Here is a 17,957-nt window from a genome sequence, read left to right as displayed (position 1 = left end):
TGCTGCAAGTTATCAGTGCATCTGTGAGGGGGATAAAATGCTCTATCAGCTTTCAGTGAAAGGTATGTGACAGTCTGGGCTGTCCTCTTCCTGCCCAGGGCCAGCAGACTGCATTCACCTGACTCCCCGACAGTCCAGCTGTTGTCAGACAGCATCTGGGGTGTTTTCAGTGGCTGTTTTGACTTGAACTGGCCAATCTGCTTTGTAGAGCCATTTGATTTCTGTGTTCTGTCCTGTGATTCGTCCCTAAGATATAGAGGAAATCAAGGGAAAGATAGGAAAAAGAGCATCCCAGTCTTCCTGTTCTTCTCCCAGGGTGGCCACGAGAGATGATGTAAACAGCTCTTTTTGTAGCAGTGATCCCAAATGTAGAAGAGACCTGTGAAGAGTCACAGGGATGTTTACTTAGCTGTCATTCCATGGTGGGCTTTTTCTTGCACAGATGTAGAGAGAAACTTAACTTTCCCACGCAGGTCTCTGTTTTGCTGCAGGGTGTAGGTCTGATCTCTGAGATCCACACGCTGGGCCTTGATTGCAATAAATGAGAGCCCTTTGTTTTCTCCAGTGGAAGACTTTCCATTTCTGCAGTACCCTCTGCAGATGACACAAATGCAAATGCACCTTCTTCCCAGCAACAATTGCCTTTTTTTTTTTTTTTACTCTGAGTATGCATGAGGCTCTTCATCATATTCTGCTGGCTTGTCACCCTTGTTGATCCATGGAGAAACAACAAAGCCCTAGAGTAGTGTATGCACTTTGGCATTGGAGAGCTTACTTAATTGCTTCTTCTCAAAGAACAAACTCCAGAGAGACATGGAGACAGCTCCAAACAGAACTGAATAATGGGACTAAATTGATGGAGAGCAGAACTTCCTGCCAAGGCTTGTCAGCTAGTCTTAATTTTGCTTTTCTTCTCTCAGTCATGTTAGCATAATATTTCATACTGGCAGGTCTGCCCCCAGAATTAACTGAATTAGCTGATGGACGTTTCCATGTGCTTTGCACTGTAATGTGACTATCAAATGAGTAATCAATGCTGTTATTTTAAAACCTGTGTTGGCAAGCTGTAAGACAAACAACTGCTGTTGATAGCTTGGTTACTGCAGAATCAGCTTTCGTGTATCTCATAGATAGGGAAGAGACCCTTAAGGGTCAGCTAGTTGGACTGCCTGGCAATGAACAGGGGCACCGCAGCTCCATCAGGTGCTCTGAGCCCTGTCCAGCCTGACTTTGAACATCCTCAGGCTCACCAATCTTATACCCATGCCACACACTCGCAGTATTTCACCATTCAGCATCGCCACTTGTATCTTCTCTTGCTGTAAACCAGAGCTAGCTGGTAAATCATCTGCTGTGCGGGTCAGCTGTGTCTCTCCCATGGGCATCACGTGGCTGCTGGGAGGCTCTGAAGAGCTGCAGCCAGAGGTGTGTCACCCGCTGGGCCTCGTGCCCAAAGGAGCCCACAGGAAAGTGTTGTTGCAGTTTGTCATGCACTGCACTGCCATGAGACTTGACGTGCCAGACATCCTCTGACACGTGACCTCCTGCATCCAGGCAGGACATCTGAGACGTCTCCTTCAGCCTGACGTGGCTGCGGTTTCACACTGGTTTTACTAAGGAAGGAGAAGGCACGTGGATGAAACTCTTTTCCTGCTCTTCCTGGCATTAGCTCATAGTACAAGTAAAGCACTGTCAGGTCAAGCCTGGAGGAGTAATGCTTGTCACTGACATGTTCATGTTCAGGGTGGAGCTGGAGGGTAAAATAACACAAGAAATGGTCATTGAAATTCAATATCTGTGAAATTCAGCTGGCTGCATTCACAGAACCTGGCGTTAAGATCTGTTTTCTGGTTTCTATCTTGAGCCTATTTTCCATAACCCAGTCCTCATTTATGAACTGAAGCTCTACTGAAAGCCTTTCGCTGTGTATGCTCATGCTGCAGCGCAGCGCTTGTGACCTTTAACAGCACATTCACATTCCTCTGATCACAGGATCCTTAAGGTTGATTAAGACCCTCTAGTCCGACTGCTCACCCATCACCACCATGATGCTCACCATCAGCTAGCTAAAAACTCAGCAGAGATGATAGATCAAGCACAACACTGGATTTGGGATGGCTAGAGATTCCTAAGATACTGAAGGATTGCTTGCAGGTGGTGTTGGCTCAGGTATTCACCCTGCATCCCACCTCCTGTTCTGTTTGGTTGAGAATCATGCATTCTGCAATTTCACTTTGTAATTCAAAGACCCTGGCTTTATCTGTTGAAAAACTGATCTAAAACAAGCCAAGAAGACTCCGTTGGAACTGGTTGATGCAGAACAAAGGACATCCCCAAAGGACAAGTTGCACTGTTTGATGAACATTATTGGATGAGAGCTAAGCTAAGATTTAAAAAGTTCTGGGGCTGTCTCTGAGCATCAGATACAGAGGAAGCCTGCATGATTCCCTGAGAATGGATACCTCCTACTTTGGTGTAGGGTTAAGGGAACACTAGCAGTAACTCCTATCACAAAATGTCACATGGCTCAGACAAAATGCCATCAAGAGGGCTTAATTAGGAGCACCAAATGGTCACAAGATGGTCTTAGGGCAGGGAAGTAATCTATCTATGTGATATTGATTGATGCTGTTAGTTCTTAACTGTGGAGAGTGTTAATGCAGAATGGCTTCATGAGAAAGGACATGAAGAGATTCCACTAGTTAAATTGTAAAAGAATGAATGTGATTAAAGACAAAGACGGTCTATTCTAGGGACGGTCACGGGCTAGGCAGCTGAGAAGAAATCAGTATGTGAAAAGACAGGGTATGTAGCTAAAGATGAAATATGTATCTAGAAGCAAGGACGGCCTAAGGGAAAAGCAAGATGTGTAGCAAGGTGTAGACAGAGCTGCAAAGAAAAAGTATCCATAAGACTAACCACAAAGGTCAGATGAAGTAATGTCTAATTCACCAATCCTGAGCTTAACTTTTGCAATATGCATGAACTTATTACTGATTGTATAAATGAGATGCTGTAACACCTAATAAACGAGGCTTGTTGACCATGATAGCATGAGACTTGTCTCCCGCGGTTACTTCCAACAAATGGTGACCCCGACGTGATAAGGAAAAAAGGGGTGCCACGGGTGAAGAACTGCGTTGGGTTCGGGTCCGGATTTCACAGCCCGACGGACGACGAAAAGAGCTAAAATTGGAGCTCCGCGTCTCGAGCGACCACGACAGGTGGGCTCGACCGACACGTGCTGCCGAAGCCTGGAGGGCTGCAACGGTACCGACGTGAGTAAAAATGGACAGGCAAGCAGCATATAATTTATTTTCCGCTTTTCTTAAGCGGAGACAGTTTAAGGGGGTAGACTTGGAAAAGGAACTCCCTAAGTTATTAGTGTATGGGTATGCTAAAGGGTTATTTCAGAATCTGCATTTAGTGCATGATCTTGCTGAATGGTGTAAATTTGGAGATGCAATTTTTCAGGGAATGATAGATGGGGAGAAAATGGCTAAAAAATGCGGGAAGTGGTGGCGTGTAGTTTATAATGATTTGTTGCAATATCAGGCAGAAAAGGAAGCGGTAGAGCAAGCTAGTGCTGCGCAGGGGAGGAATAAGAATTATAATGAATGGTCAGATTGCCCGGGGCCCCCTGCAGTGTCCACCGTAAAGTTGCCGCCGGCCGCCGAGCCTGCGTTGCCAGCGGTTGTGGAGCCGAGTGCCCCGTCTCCGTCTCCCTGCACGTCTGTATCAGACGAGCCGCCTGCATCGACCATGGCGCTACAGCCGGCCCCCTCGACCCCCCTTTGCAATGAGCCGCTCCCTGGGGCACAGAGTGACCTGGCGGAGGCCGTCGCGCGGGAGCGGGGGGGGGCTTGGGCTGCGCTGGCGCGGGCTTGTTTAGAGGCGGGAGACGGTGAGGCGTTGGAAGCGGTGCAACAGACGGTGCTGTCGGTGGGGTATTCGCCTAATGCTGCAGGTGGAACACAGGCTGCTATCAGTGCTTTAGATTGGAAGTTGTTGTCACAATTGCGGTCTATGGTCAGTCAGTTTGGAGTAAAAAGTGAGCCAGTGAGACAGATACTGGATTATATCTGGAGTACTCAGGTTTTGTTGCCATCTGATTGTCGGGCTATAGCTAGGTTGATTTTTTCGCAGCACGAACAACTGCTATTTAATGCTTATTGGGAAGAGATGTGCCAACAGAGAGTTGCGATAGTTAGGCAGCCCGGAGATCCCTTGTATAATGTCACTGTTGAAGAACTTTTAGGGGTGGGTCCTTTCATCCGGACAGAGGCCCAGGCCTTATTAGGACCAGCTAAATGTAGGGAGTCAATGTATCTGGCCAGGCAGGCTATGGATAAGATCAAGGCACCAGGTGGGTTGTCGTCTTATATGGGAATCCGGCAGGGAAGAAATGAGGATTTTGGAGCGTTTCTAGATAAGGTAGCTGGAGCCATAGAGAAGGCTGGAGTACCAGAGTACATGAGGGAAATAATGCTAAAACATTGTGCACTTCAGAATTGTAATGCTACAGCTCATGGCATTCTAAGTACTTTGAGGAGTAACTGGACAATAGAGGAGGCGTTAGACAGACTATCGAGCGTGCCCACGGGGGCTCAGGCTTTCATAGTTGAGGCTATTAAAGAGCTAGGGGCAGGATTAAAGGCACAGGCTGAGGCTTCTCAGAATCAAGTGTTAGCAGCCCTTGCACCCCTCCAAGCTGCAGTCGCTACAAGCCCACGCTCGCAGATCAGCTCCCTCATGAAATGTTTCCGTTGTGAAAAAACTGGCCACATCCGTCACGAGTGCCAAGCCACTGGGATTTGGTGCAGCAAGTGTCAATCCAACACCCACAACGCTGCTGTATGCTATAGGAAGTCGGGAAACGTGAGAAGCAGCGCACGAAAGAACAGCGGCCGCGCTCCGATACAAGCTGCCGTTCCCAGCCAGCGGCCGCCTGCCCCCCCGCACACGTCGCTCGTCGCGTTGTCGGTCTCTACAGCACCCCCGCCCTCTGCTTCGCCCACGTCGTTCTCTGCACCTCGCCATGCCACCCGTCCCTCGTCCTGCGCGGCTGTGTCTCTGCAGCCCGTGTGTAACGTGGTTAAAGACACGGATGGACTGAAACCAGGGGATTGTTGTGACCCAGGTCCAGTAGATCCAGAAAGAGAATCGGACGCATTTTCTCCTGATGATACTTTGAAGGAAGCAGGAATGACAATTTTCCCTACAGCGTACTGTGATGTCTTAGAGCAATGCAGAGAAGAAACAATATTAAGGGGTGATGCTGACACGTTGCAGACCTTTCCTAATCAGGTCCCCCATTTGGAATCCCTGCCTTATGAGTCAGTGAAGGAGCTAAGGGAGTCAGTGAGAACATACAGAGTTCAGTCAGCCTTTACATACAATCTTTTGGTTACAAACAGTGACACTTATGCTATGACCCCTCACGATTGGAAAACTGCGTTAAGAATGATCCTCTCTCCTATGCAATATGCTGTGTTTATGATTGAATACCGGCTACATAATTTGACTGATACCTCTTTGCCTCAGACTCGGACAAATCCCTGTGACACAGCACCTCTTCAACTGTGTCAGACAAATGTCACTCACATTCCTGAATTTGGCCGTCTAAAATATGCACATGTAACAATAGATATTCATTCTTCTTACATATTTGCCACAGCACATACAGGTGAACTCAGTCATGACACCCGTAAACACTGGTTATCTGCTTATGCTGCTATGGGAATCCCACATACTACAAAAACAGATAATGGGCCTGTGTATACCTCTAAGGCCACTCAAACTTTCCTCCAAGAAGGGTGTGTTAAACATACTACAGCCATTGCTCATTCTCCCACTGGACAAGCTATCACTGATCACATTTATCAAACATTGAAATCCATTCTTATTAATAAACAAAAAAGGGGGAATATGGGAGACACTCTGCAAGAAATATTATGTAAGGTTTTGCGTGTTTTGTTTGTGCTGAATTTTTTGAATCATGTTCATAGAGATACAGCTTATGTGGATCGTCATTTTGAGGCTTCCCCGGTGCTAAAGGAACAGCCTATGGTTAATGTTTGGAATATGGCCATAGAACTTTGGGACTGTCCTCTACCACTGACAACTTGGGGTCATGAATATGCTCTTATTTCCACAGGGACTGGCCCTATGTGGGTTCCAGCATGATATCTTCGGTCTCATCTGAAGGCAGAAAATAGCATCCTGCCTTTATAGTAATTGTAATTGTGTGTTTCTTACTTAGTGGTATTGCTTTGTAACTTGCTGTGTTATAGATAATATTAGTAATAGTTTGACATAGTGTGTGATTTTCTGTTTTACCAATGCAGTCTCAAGATTTAGAGTTTAAGGCATTAGCTAGGATGTTGTGTGCTTCTTCTATTTTAGTAATAGATCAGATGTGTATTAAACAGGATTTGATGTAATCAATGCTAGAATCTACAGGAATAGCTCTTTTAATGTTTTAGTACTGTTTGGTTATGATATTATTAGCCTATTAATTAGCTTTTCTTAATTTGCAAAGACAAAACCTGGAAAGGAATCCCAGCCAAAGAGATGACCCTGTATCATAGAACGGATACCTATTTTACATCCAATTAATTGGGATCTGAAAATATAACCATGCATCATTTTAGACAAAAGTGCACGCTAATTTGATGGTTTATTCTGTTTTCCAAGCAGGTGTTCCACTTGGGCTCTATATCACGCACTGGCCATGCGGATATGGTGTACAACTGGAAGAAATCCTTCAGACCCTGAATGCAGGAGAGAATCTGTGATGGGTGAGAGAGGAAAGGTGCACCTTGAAGCAGGGGACGCCCTGCTGGCACTACCTGTCGCATCCACCACCAACACAGCTTGCTGTTTCTCAAGGATCAATAAGTATTAATGCCCCTAGTGATACTCTAGTACATTTGTCCTCTAAAATTGGTTCTATTTGACATGCTACTTCATAAAATTGCACAATCATTAATCAATTATTAGCCCGGATAACTCAGTTGGTAGAGCATGGTTATGAGCATCTTAAAAGCATTTATTGCACAAATTTTAGTGGTCATTAAAATCAATATATCAGAGTATACAAAAATTGAAGACTTTTCCTGATCAATTACAGATTAACACAATGGGACCCTCATGGATTTATTTTTAGGTTGAAGAAACTTAGGTTGCAGTACAAACATGTTTGTTCTTTTTAGTAGGTTTAACAGTAATGTTGTGTTGTATTTGACTTGTCTCTTTTTTCACTTTTAGAGTATTGTCAATCGAGGTCTTGATTGAGTTGTAATAGTTATGTCATTAATATAAGTAGTGTTGTTATTCTATAGGCAGTATCTTGGAATTGTTGTAATACAAGAAGAATTCTACGGAGCAGCAGCCATGGATTGAGATAAGGAGTTCACAGAGCAGCAGCTATGGAGCAGGATAAAACTACTTGAGAACTGATTGAACAAATGAACTGAACTGCTTGTTAAATATGATTAATCGGTCGTTGAACTGAGCCTTTTCATTTTAAAAGAAAACGGGGGAAATGTGGAGAGTGTTAATGCAGAATGGCTTCATGAGAAAGGACATGAAGAGATTCCACTAGTTAAATTGTAAAAGAATGAATGTGATTAAAGACAAAGACGGTCTATTCTAGGGACGGTCACGGGCTAGGCAGCTGAGAAGAAATCAGTATGTGAAAAGACAGGGTATGTAGCTAAAGATGAAATATGTATCTAGAAGCAAGGACGGCCTAAGGGAAAAGCAAGATGTGTAGCAAGGTGTAGACAGAGCTGCAAAGAAAAAGTATCCATAAGACTAACCACAAAGGTCAGATGAAGTAATGTCTAATTCACCAATCCTGAGCTTAACTTTTGCAATATGCATGAACTTATTACTGATTGTATAAATGAGATGCTGTAACACCTAATAAACGAGGCTTGTTGACCATGATAGCATGAGACTTGTCTCCCGCGGTTACTTCCAACACTTAACAGCTTGACTCTAGAGGGACTGTTCTTCTTTGGTCACCTAGTTTTAAAAGAATAGATGGCTCCTGTCTATTACAATTTTTAAGGCATTATTTGTTCACTGATGCCATAAATGTGCCTGGCATAGCAATTGGCCTTGGTATATTCAGCTCGGCGTCCAGTCGGATCTTGAATATCTCCACAGAAGGAGACTCCACCACCTCCCTGGGCAGCCTGTTCCAGTGCTACGTCACCCTCACCGTAAAGAAGTTCTTCCGCATCTTCGTGCAGAACTTCCAATGCTGAAGTTTCATCCCATTACCCCTAGTCCTGTCCCTACACATTACTGAAAAGAGACCAGCCACGCCACTATGGCACCCACACCTCAGGTATTTATAAACCTGGATCAAATCCCCTCTCAGCCTTCCCTTCTCAAGGCTAAACAGACCCAGCTCGCTAAATCTCTCCTCATAAGGGAAATGCTCCAGGCCCTTCACCATCTTAGTGGCCCTCCGCTGGACTCTTTCCAAGAGATCCCTGTCTTTTTTGTACTGGGGAGCCCAGAACTGGACACAGCACTCCAGAGGAGGCCTCACCGGGGCAGAGTAGAGGAGGAGGATCACCTCCCTCGACCCGCTGGCCATGCTCTTTTTAATACACCCCAGGATGCCATTGGCCTTCTTGGCCACAAGGGCACACTGCTGGCTCATGGTCAATCTGTCGTCCACCAGGACGCCCAGGTCCCACTCAGCAGAGCCCCTCTCCAGCAGCTCTTCCCCCAGCCTGTACTGGTGCATGCAATTATTTCTCCCTAGGTGCAAGACTCTACACTTGCTTTTGTTAAACCTCATCTGGTTTCTTACTGCTCAGCTCTCCAGGCTGTCCAGGTCTCTCTGAATGGCAGCACAGCCTTCAGGTGTGTCAGCCAATCCTCACAACTTCGTGGCATCAGCAAACTTGCTGAGGGTGGTCACTATCCCCTCATCAAGGTCGTTGATGAAGATGTTGAACAAGACCGGACCCAGCACAGACCCCTGGGGGATGCCGCTAGTTACAGGCCTCCAGCCAGATTCCGCACCACCAACGACAACCCTCTGCACTCGGCCAGTCAGCCAATTCTCGACCCACTTCACCGTCCACTCATCTATCCCATACTTCCTCAGCTTTGTTATAAGGATGTCAAGGGGGACAGCATCAAAAGCCTTACAGAAATCAAGGTAGACTACATCTACCGCTCTCCCCCTGTCCACCCAGCTAGTGACATCTTCATAAAAGGCCTACAGGTTGGTCGAGCACGACCTCCCCTTGGTGAACCCATGCTGAGTACTCCTGATAACCTCCTTTTCTCCCAGTTGTCTGGAGATGGCATCCAGCACAAGCTGTTCCATCACCTTCCCTGGGACAGAGGTGAGGCTGACTGGCCTATAATTACCCGGGTCCTCCTTCTTGCCATTTTGAAGACAGGAGTGACACTGGCCGTCCTCCAGTCTTCAGGCACCTCCCCAGTTCTCCAAGACCTCTGATAGATTACAGAGAGCGGCTCAGCAACGACCTCCAGCAGCTCCCTCAGCACCTGTGGATGCACCCCATCAGGTCCCAAGGATTTATGGACCTTAATGTTTCCTAGGCACTCACAGACCACCTCTTCCCTGACTAAAGGGAAATCTCCCATTCCCCACACTCTCTCATTAACCTCCAGGGCCTGGGATTCCGGAGGGAGAGCCCTTTCACTAAAGACAGAAGCAAAAAAGGCGTTCACTATTTCCACCTCCTCAGCATCCCTCCTCTCCCTGGAAGCACTCAAGGCCAGGCTGGATGTGTTGTGAGCAACCTGGTCTACAGCGAGGTGTCCCTGTCTATAGCAGGTTGGAACGAGGTGATCTTAAGGGTCCCTTCCAACACAAACCATTCTAAGATTCTAGGACAGAAAAACAGGCCAGCTCTCCCACATTGTTTCAGTGTCATTTACTTATAAAACAAGCTCTGGGACAACCCGAGAAGGTATTTGTTCCACGTGCAGCATCACCTGTGATAGAAACCAAGGAAGCCTACAGCAGGCCTCAGGACTCAGCAAGCCTTTTTGGCTCAAAGCAGGGCCAGCTGGAGCAGCTTACCACGAGTGCACCCAGAAGGGCCTCCATGCAGCTGCAGGCTTGCCGCATGTCATTGCATGTCATTGTGATGCAACAGTGGGTGAGCGTGACATAAAGCTGCAGGCTGGAACTCCGGCTGGGGTGGCCTCAGTTCGCTGCTGCTGGAGCGAGAGGTGGTAGCGGAGGGTTGCAGCTCTCAGAGAGTTCCTACCAGGAGCCATGGAGTGCTGTTGCAGTGCTGGATTCCGAAATCCAGATGAATTTCTGAGCAGAGCGGGGAAGAGCGGAAAGGTGAGAGCTGCTACATCAATAGAGGGCTGAGTGCAGTAGCCTGGGGTATGCAGGGCTGCTCTGGGGCTGTAGATGCTCTCCAGAGGCTGAGGGACACTTCTCCTCATGCTGGTGCTGGAGAAGGCTTGCAGGGAATCGCACCTCTCTGCACATCCCAGCATCGGTTACAGAAGTGGGGAGGGAGCTGCCAAAGGGAGCGGAGGTGGGCTGGAGAGGGGAATGGAGTGTCTGAGTGTCCAAGCGTGTCTTTGTCTTTCTAGCTCCGACCCAGAGGACAGGAAGTTGGAGCAGGAGGTAGCTGGCTGTTGGACCTTCCACTTGGGGTTAAAATCCCTGTGCAGCCCGGCACCAAGCTCCTTTTCGCCAGGAGAAAGCTGGGGGAAAAGGTGAGAGGAGTAAGGAAGCGTCAAAAAGGGCTCTTGTTTCCTGGGGTTGCCGCCATGCCAAGGAGGCCTTGTGTTGGGATGCCAATCCCATGTGTTGGGATGCTGGGGCCAGGCATCCATCAGGCACAGAAATGTGGAGACCGGGTCGTTCCTGGAGGAGGGTGCAACCCTCTGCTCTCCCTCTTGGAGGACTTAGGAAAACCCAGACATGACTGTTTGGGAAAGAGGCAAGAGGCCAGCCTGTGGGTGTGAGCAGCTTGGAAGTGTCTCTGTCTCTTTGCTGCTCTCTCCTTCCCCATTCACACTCTACAACACATCTCTTCCAGCTCCACCAGCCTTCTCCTCAGTTTGACCTGAGAGATCCGTACAGTCGCAATCTGTGCACAGAGTACAACAGCCTGCATGACCCGCATCTGCGGGAGTTCCACAACCGCAAAAACAACCTGCGGAACCTGAAGAAACGGGGCTTGGTCACCGAGGATGGCGACGTAAGTTTGGCTGTTGGGCTGACCAACATGGGTCTCCTCAGGAGGGCTTTCCAGTCTGCCAGGCAGGGGCCTGACACTACAGCCATCTGTCATTGTCTCTTCTGTAGGTTGTCTGCACTCTGAAGGAGTTCAACGAGTACAGGCAGTACCTGACCAGGCTGAAGCTGGAGAAAAAGCAAGCAAAGAGGCGAGAAGAGGTAGGCAAAGCCCAGTATTGGTAGGCACGTGTCAGCAGCATGGCACTGAGGGCACGGGCTTTACTTGATGGATCTGAGGGAGATGGGGAAAGCAGAAAAGGTGAGGGGCGGGCTGGTGGTCTAGGCATTGAGGCATGGAAAGGACAGCTCAGCTCAGAGCTGAGCTAGCACAGCGTGCTGGTGTGAAGGCAGCCTGGAAAGTTGCTTGCTTACAAGCAGAGCACTGTGGCAGCCGTTCTCTTCTGCCCTCATTGCAAGGCTGAAGCAGTGTGCTTGCCCTCTTCTGCGTAAAGCAGCAGTACTTAGGGTGGGAAGCACTCTCTAAGACAAGACCAAGCATAAACCCTCTGTTCCCTTCCAGGATGAGCTTCTTCAGGAGATTTCCAATTTGAAGAAATCGATCCACAGACTACAGATGGCCAGGGACAAGTTCCAGCCCAGTCCCGTGGATTACATTGCGGGTTCGAAAATCAGACCCACAATGCTTCATAAACCAGCTGGCCCCTCTCCTTCATGCTATAATCTTCTGTCTGGACAATGCAGAAGGAATGTGGCTTTGATGGAGCGTGGCCTTCAGGGAGACTCATGGAGCACAGGGCGTGCAATGAAGCTGCCTGAGAAGTCACCCAAACCTGCGTTGGGCAGGGAAGGCTCCAAACTCCCCAGAATCATCCAGACTACTTCTGCGTCAACAACAAACTCCAAACTCCCCAGAAGCATTCGTACTGCTTCTGACCCAACAGCAAACTCCAAACTCCCCAGAATCATCCAGACTACTTCTGCGTCAACAACAAACTCCAAACTCCCCAGAAGCATTCGTACTGCTTCTGACCCAAAAACAAACTCCAGAGTCCCTAGAAGCATCCAGGCCCCAGTGAAGGGAAAAGGAAAAAAAGGGGAAAACAAGTAGAGAGATTGGCCAAAAACCAAAACAGTGGCAACAAATTAGTTTTAATTGGCTTAATTAATTTTAATTTGTTTAATTCGTTTTAATTTGTTTAATTAATTGACCAAAGATGATACCAGAATGCAAGATAACACACTACAGTACAATATATCATAATTAGTATCAGAATTAGAATTAAAACCAATAAAAAAAATTAAAAAAATAACATTACAAAGTGTGTCCGAAAACTGAAGTCCTTATTCTAAAGCCGAGGTGAGACAACCCAGGGAGTTCTCGTGCTGCTGGGATCAAAAAGGAAAGGGGAGATCAAGTGATATACGGATGGCTTTTATCTTTTGCACTGAACATAAAGGGTGACAGAGCAGCAAGCAATCCTCTGGGGGATGTAGTTGTTCTCTGCTGGGGGTACATGCAGTGTTACAGGCTTGGGACAGAATGGCTGGATGACTGTGAAGAGGAAAGGGACCTGGGGCTGTTGGTCGATGCTCTGCTCAACATGAGCCCACAGTGTGCCCAGGTGGCCAAGAAGGCCAAGGGCATCCTGGCCTGTATAAGAAACAGTGTGGCCAGCAGGAGCAGAGAGGTGATCATCCCTCTGTACTCAGCTCTGGTGAGGCCGCATCTCAAGTACTGTGTTCAGTTTTGGGCTCCTCACTACAAGAAGGACATGGAGGATGAGGTCCTCACAGGGGACTTCAACCACCCTGATATCTGTGGGAGGGACAACACAGCATTGCACCAGAAATCAAAGAGGTTTCTGGAATGTGCTGATGATAACTTCCTCTTCCAAGTAGTATGGGAACCTCAAAGATCAGGTTAGGAAAGCTAAAACCCAGGCAGAACTAAATCTAGCTGGGGACAGAAAGGGGAACAGGTATATCAGTGATTAAAAAGAAGGTAAGCGAGGATGTGGGCCCTCTCTGGAAGGCAACTAGAGGCCTGGTCATGAGGAATACAGAGAGAGCTGAGGTGCTCAATGACTTCTTTGCTTCAGGCCTCACTGGCAAGTGCTCTAGGCCCAGAGCCCACACTGCAGAAAGCAACAGTAAAACTTGGAGAAGGTGGATCTGTAAGTGCTGTAAGTGAAGATGAGGTTCTAGACCATCGAAAGAATCTGAAGCTGCACAAGTCAAAGGGATCCATCCGCAGGTTCTGAGGGAACTGGTGGATGAACTTGCAAAGCCGCTGTGCATCGTATTTGAAAGGTCATGGCAGTCTGGTGAAGATCCCACTGATCAGAAAAGGGGAAACATAACCCCCCTATTCCGGATCGGGAAAAAAGAAGATCCAGGGAACTACAGGCCAGTCAGTCTCACCTCTGTGCTTGGTAAGATCGCGGGGTAGATCCAACTGAAGGCCCTACTGCACCACACGGAAAAATAAAGACAAGGTGGCTGGTGGTAATCAAAATGGTTTCACCATGGGCAAGTCAGACGTGACAAACTTGGTGGCCCATGTCAACTTCATGAAGTTCAACAAGGACAAGTGCCCTGAGTTGGGGAAATCTCAAGCACAGATAAAGGTTGGGTGGAGAATGGCTTGAGAGCAGCACCGAGGAGAAGGATTTGGGGGTCTCAGATGATTCAGCACGAGGTGGCAGTGTACGCTTGCGGCCTGGAAGGCCAAATATATCCCAGGTTTCATCAAGAGAAGTGTGACCAGCGAGTCGAGGAGGCGACTCTGCCCCTCCGCGCTGCTCCCGTAAGACCCCACATGGAGTACTGCGTCCAGCTCTGGGGACCCCAACACAAGGACACTGTGCTGTTGGAGCAGGTCCAGATGAGGGAAATGGAGATGATCAGAGGGCTGGAGCACCTCCCCTAGAAGGACAGGCTGAGAGAGCTGGGGCTCTTCAGCCTGGAGAAGAGAAGGCTCCAGGGGGACCTTATAGCCACCTCCCAGTATCTGAAGGGAGTGCATAGGAAAGCTTGGGAGGGACTTTTTATAAATGCATGTAGTGACAGGATGAAGGGAAATGGTTTTAAACTGGAAGAGGGTAGATTTAGAATACATACCAGGAAGAACGTTACTGTGAGGGTGGTGAAACACTGGAACAGTCTTCCCAGTGAGGCTGTGGTTGCCTCACAGAATCACAGAATTGCAGGGGTTGGAAGGGACCTCTAGAGATCATCGAGTCCAACCCTCCTGGAAAGCAGGCTCCCTACACCACGTCGCACAGCTCGGCGTCCAGTCGGATCTTGAATATCTCCACAGAAGGAGACTCCACCACCTCCCTGGGCAGCCCGTTCCAGTGCTACGTCACCCTCACCGTAAAGAAGTTCTTCCGCATCTTCGTGCAGAACTTCCAATGCTGAAGTTTCATCCCATTACCCCTAGTCCTGTCCCTACACATTACTGAAAAGAGACCAGCCACGCCACTATGGCACCCACACCTCAGGTATTTATAAACCTGGATCAAATCCCCTCTCAGCCTTCCTTTCTCAAGGCTAAACAGACCCAGTTTGCTAAATCTCTCCTCATAGGGGAAATGCTCCAGGCCCTCCACCATCTTAGTGGCCCTCCGCTGGACTCTTTCCAAGAGATCCCTGTCTTTTTTGTACTGGGGAGCCCAGAACTGGACACAGTACTCCAGAGGAGGCCCCACCGGGGCAGAGTAGAGGAGGAGGATCACCTCCCTCGACCCGCTGGCCATGCTCTTTTTAATACACCCCAGGATGCCATTGGCCTTCTTGGCCACAAGGGCACACTGCTGGCTCATGGTCAATCTGTCGTCCACCAGGACGCCCAGGTCCCTCTCAGCAGAGCCCCTCTCCAGCAGCTCTTCCCCCAGCCTGTACTGGTGCATGCAATTATTTCTCCCTAGGTGCAAGACTCTACACTTGCTTTTGTTAAACCTCATCTGGTTTCTTACTGCCCAGCTCTCCAGCCTGTCCAGGTCCCGCTGAATGGCAGCACAGCCTTCAGGCGTGTCAGCCAATCCTCCCAACTTCGTGTCATCAGCAAACTTGCTGAGGGTGGTCACTATCCCCTCATCAAGGTCACTGATGAAGATGTTGAACAAGACCGGACCCAGCACAGACCCCTGGGGGACGCCGCTAGTTACAGGCCTCCAGCCAGATTCCGCACCACCAACGACAACCCTCTGCACTCGGCCAGTCAGCCAATTCTCGACCCACTTCACCGTCCATCTATCCCATACTTCCTCAGCTTTGTTATAAGGATGTCAAGGGGGACAGCATCAAAAGCCTTACAGAAATCAAGGTAGACTACATCTACCGCTCTCCCCCTGTCCACCCAGCTAGTGACATCTTCATAAAAGGCCACCAGGTTGGTCGAGCACGACCTCCCCTTGGTGAACCCATGCTGAGTACTCCTGATAACCTCCTTTTCTCCCAGTTGTCTGGAGATGGCATCCAGCACAAGCTGTTCCATCACCTTCCCTGGGACAGAGGTGAGGCTGACCGGCCTATAATTACCCGGGTCCTCCTTCTTGCCATTTTGAAGACAGGAGTGACACTGGCTGTCCTCCAGTCTTCAGGCACCTCCCCAGTTCTCCAAGACTTCTGATAGATTACAGAGAGCGGCTCAGCAACGACCTCCAGCAGCTCCCTCAGCACCTATGGATGCACCTCATCAGGTCCCAAGGATTCATATTCAGTGACTGAAAGCAACAGTTGTTGCTCTAAGAAATGCAATACTAAGCTAGGTCTGCCTGTAGCTGACAGCCATCAGCTTGCTCCTCAGGCAGGTTCTGTCTGGATGGAATGAAGGGCATGAAATACTGATGTGCTCATCAAACGCTGCTTGTTAGCTTAGAGACAAGGTGTTAAATAGGTTTGTTCATGTATTGCAAACATGTTACTTAGCTGCCTTCATTCTAGCTTCAGAAGAACATGTGCAGAATACAGAATTGATTAAAAGAAATAAGAACTGTCTGCATAGAACTTACTCTTTCCTTTACACAGGAGAATCAAGCACACGTTTGTATGTGAGTACCTCCAGAGGTGAAACTCGATCACCCAAATGTAATGAGCAGAGACATTACAATCAGTTCTAACTGTATCTTCATGCTGTGCTGAATAAGCCTGAGTCAGGATGTAAACCACTTTCTCTTTTTTTCTTCAGATGAAGCCATTAATTTTGTCAACAAGCCCAAAACAACTCCAGAAATATCAGTCAGTCCTTCTGAAGACCTGGAGCTGGTGTGTGAGGTGTCAGCTGCAAGCGGAGCTTTCATATGGAAGAAAGATCAAACAGAGGTGAAGCAGGACCAGAGGACAACCATCATCTCCCAGGGGACGCACCGCAAGCTCATGGTCAAAAATGTGACCCTGAAAGACCAAGGGAGCTACAGCTGTGAAACAAAAGATGACAAAGCAACATTCCAAGTGAAAGTCAGAGGTGAGAAAATGCTTGGAAACCCAGAGATAAAGGAACGCTTCATTTGGTGTGTCTTGCATTTGGAGGATCAACTGACAGCCTCTCTGGTGCAAAACATTTTGGCTATAGGACTTTCTTTGTCATCTAGTGTCATAGCAACACTTTTCTACATTTGCTTTTACATCCAGGAATGAATTACTGCAACAAACCATAGGCAAGGAGGGTAACTTGTGCAGCTCTTGTAGTCATCTGGTGTCTGCAGGGTTACAGTGCAAGAGCACACCAGGCATGCAAGGAGTGAGAAAATGGGAGGTGTTTGAAGAGATCTGGTTACAAAATTTGAATGACACAATGAGGTGGAAAATGCAAATAATCAGACTCATAAATGGCCTGGGTTGCAAAGCCCCACAGTGCTCATCCAGTTCCAACCCCCTTCTTCCTATGTGCAGGGTTGCCAACCAGCTGCCCAGGCTGCCCAGAACCACATCCAGCCTGGCCTTGAATGCCTGCAGGGATGGAGCATCCACAGTCTCCTTGGGCAACCTGTTCTAGAGGGCCGTTCCCTTCTGATTTACTGGAAATGTAGAGAGACATGAGAAGAAAAAAAGATAAGGGAGGAGGTTCAGCAGTGCATGCAGGTGTTCTAAATCTCATGTCCAAATCTGCTATCAGACTGAGAAATGTTTAGCTTTGTGATATGATGTGATATGATGTGATATGAAATGATATGCTTATCATTTCCCAAGGCAAAATAGAGGGGAAAGTATTTTCCTGTCTTAATGAGGTATCACAATGCTCCCTGTGAAGGGCAAGTATAGTGAAAACGGGGAACTGGAGTAATCTCTGCAGCAGACTACAGCAAAACGGTGTGACTGTTGTGATGTCCCTGCAGAGAAAGAAGACGTGTTTACAAACAAGGACAAGGTACAAAAAGAGGTGAAGGCTGTACTGACTCAAAATGCCACGCTGAGCTGCGAGGTGGCCCAGGAGAAGACGGAGGTGAAGTGGTACAAGGAGGGGAAACTGATCACCTCGAGCAAGAAGTTCAAGGTGGAGTCAGAGGGCAAACAGCGTCGGCTGGTGGTGAGCCAGGTGGAGAAGAAAGGTGCAGGGGAGTACAGCTGCGAGGCTGCTGGCCAGAAACTCACCTTCAAGATTCATGTAACTGGTAGGAAACACATTTTGGTTGATATTCTTTGATTATTCCATAGTCTGGCTGTGGAAACGTCTGTGTGAATGTGTCCTCTTGATTCTGCCATGAAACTGTTTTGGGGAGGATGAAAA

At 48.1% G+C, this 17,957-nt stretch overlaps 1 protein-coding gene across 1 annotated transcript; it reads left to right on the top strand.

The window, feature by feature from the left end:
- Positions 1-9,172: 9,172 nt before the first annotated feature.
- Positions 9,173-11,351, top strand: LOC146752999 (fibrous sheath-interacting protein 2-like). The gene is made up of 3 exons (XM_085531057.1): positions 9,173-10,354; positions 10,615-10,740; positions 11,067-11,351. Exons 1-3 carry the CDS (start codon positions 10,283-10,285, stop codon positions 11,349-11,351), a joined length of 483 nt encoding a protein of 160 aa, XP_085387183.1. The 5' UTR covers positions 9,173-10,282.
- Positions 11,352-17,957: the final 6,606 nt, after the last annotated feature.

The sequence above is a fragment of the Coturnix japonica genome, unplaced genomic scaffold, assembly GCF_054131305.1.
Source record: "Coturnix japonica strain WE unplaced genomic scaffold, WE-NBRP24 Scf040, whole genome shotgun sequence".
NCBI lineage: Eukaryota > Metazoa > Chordata > Aves > Galliformes > Phasianidae > Coturnix > Coturnix japonica.
Note: the sequence above shows the minus strand (reverse complement) of the source record. Positions and strands in the feature narration are given on the sequence as shown.

What these genes read in the sequence shown, in the direction of transcription:
- LOC146752999 (XM_085531057.1), top strand. Translation starts at nt 10,283, where the DNA reads ATGGAGTGCTGTTGCAGTGCTGGATTCCGAAATCCAGATGAATTTCTG. An exon ending in GAGCGGGGAAGAGCGGAAAG is followed by an intron (nt 10,355 to 10,614) that starts GTGAGAGCTGCT and finishes TTGTCTTTCTAG; the next exon opens with CTCCGACCCAGAGGACAGGA. An exon ending in GGAGAAAGCTGGGGGAAAAG is followed by an intron (nt 10,741 to 11,066) that starts GTGAGAGGAGTA and finishes CATCTCTTCCAG; the next exon opens with CTCCACCAGCCTTCTCCTCA.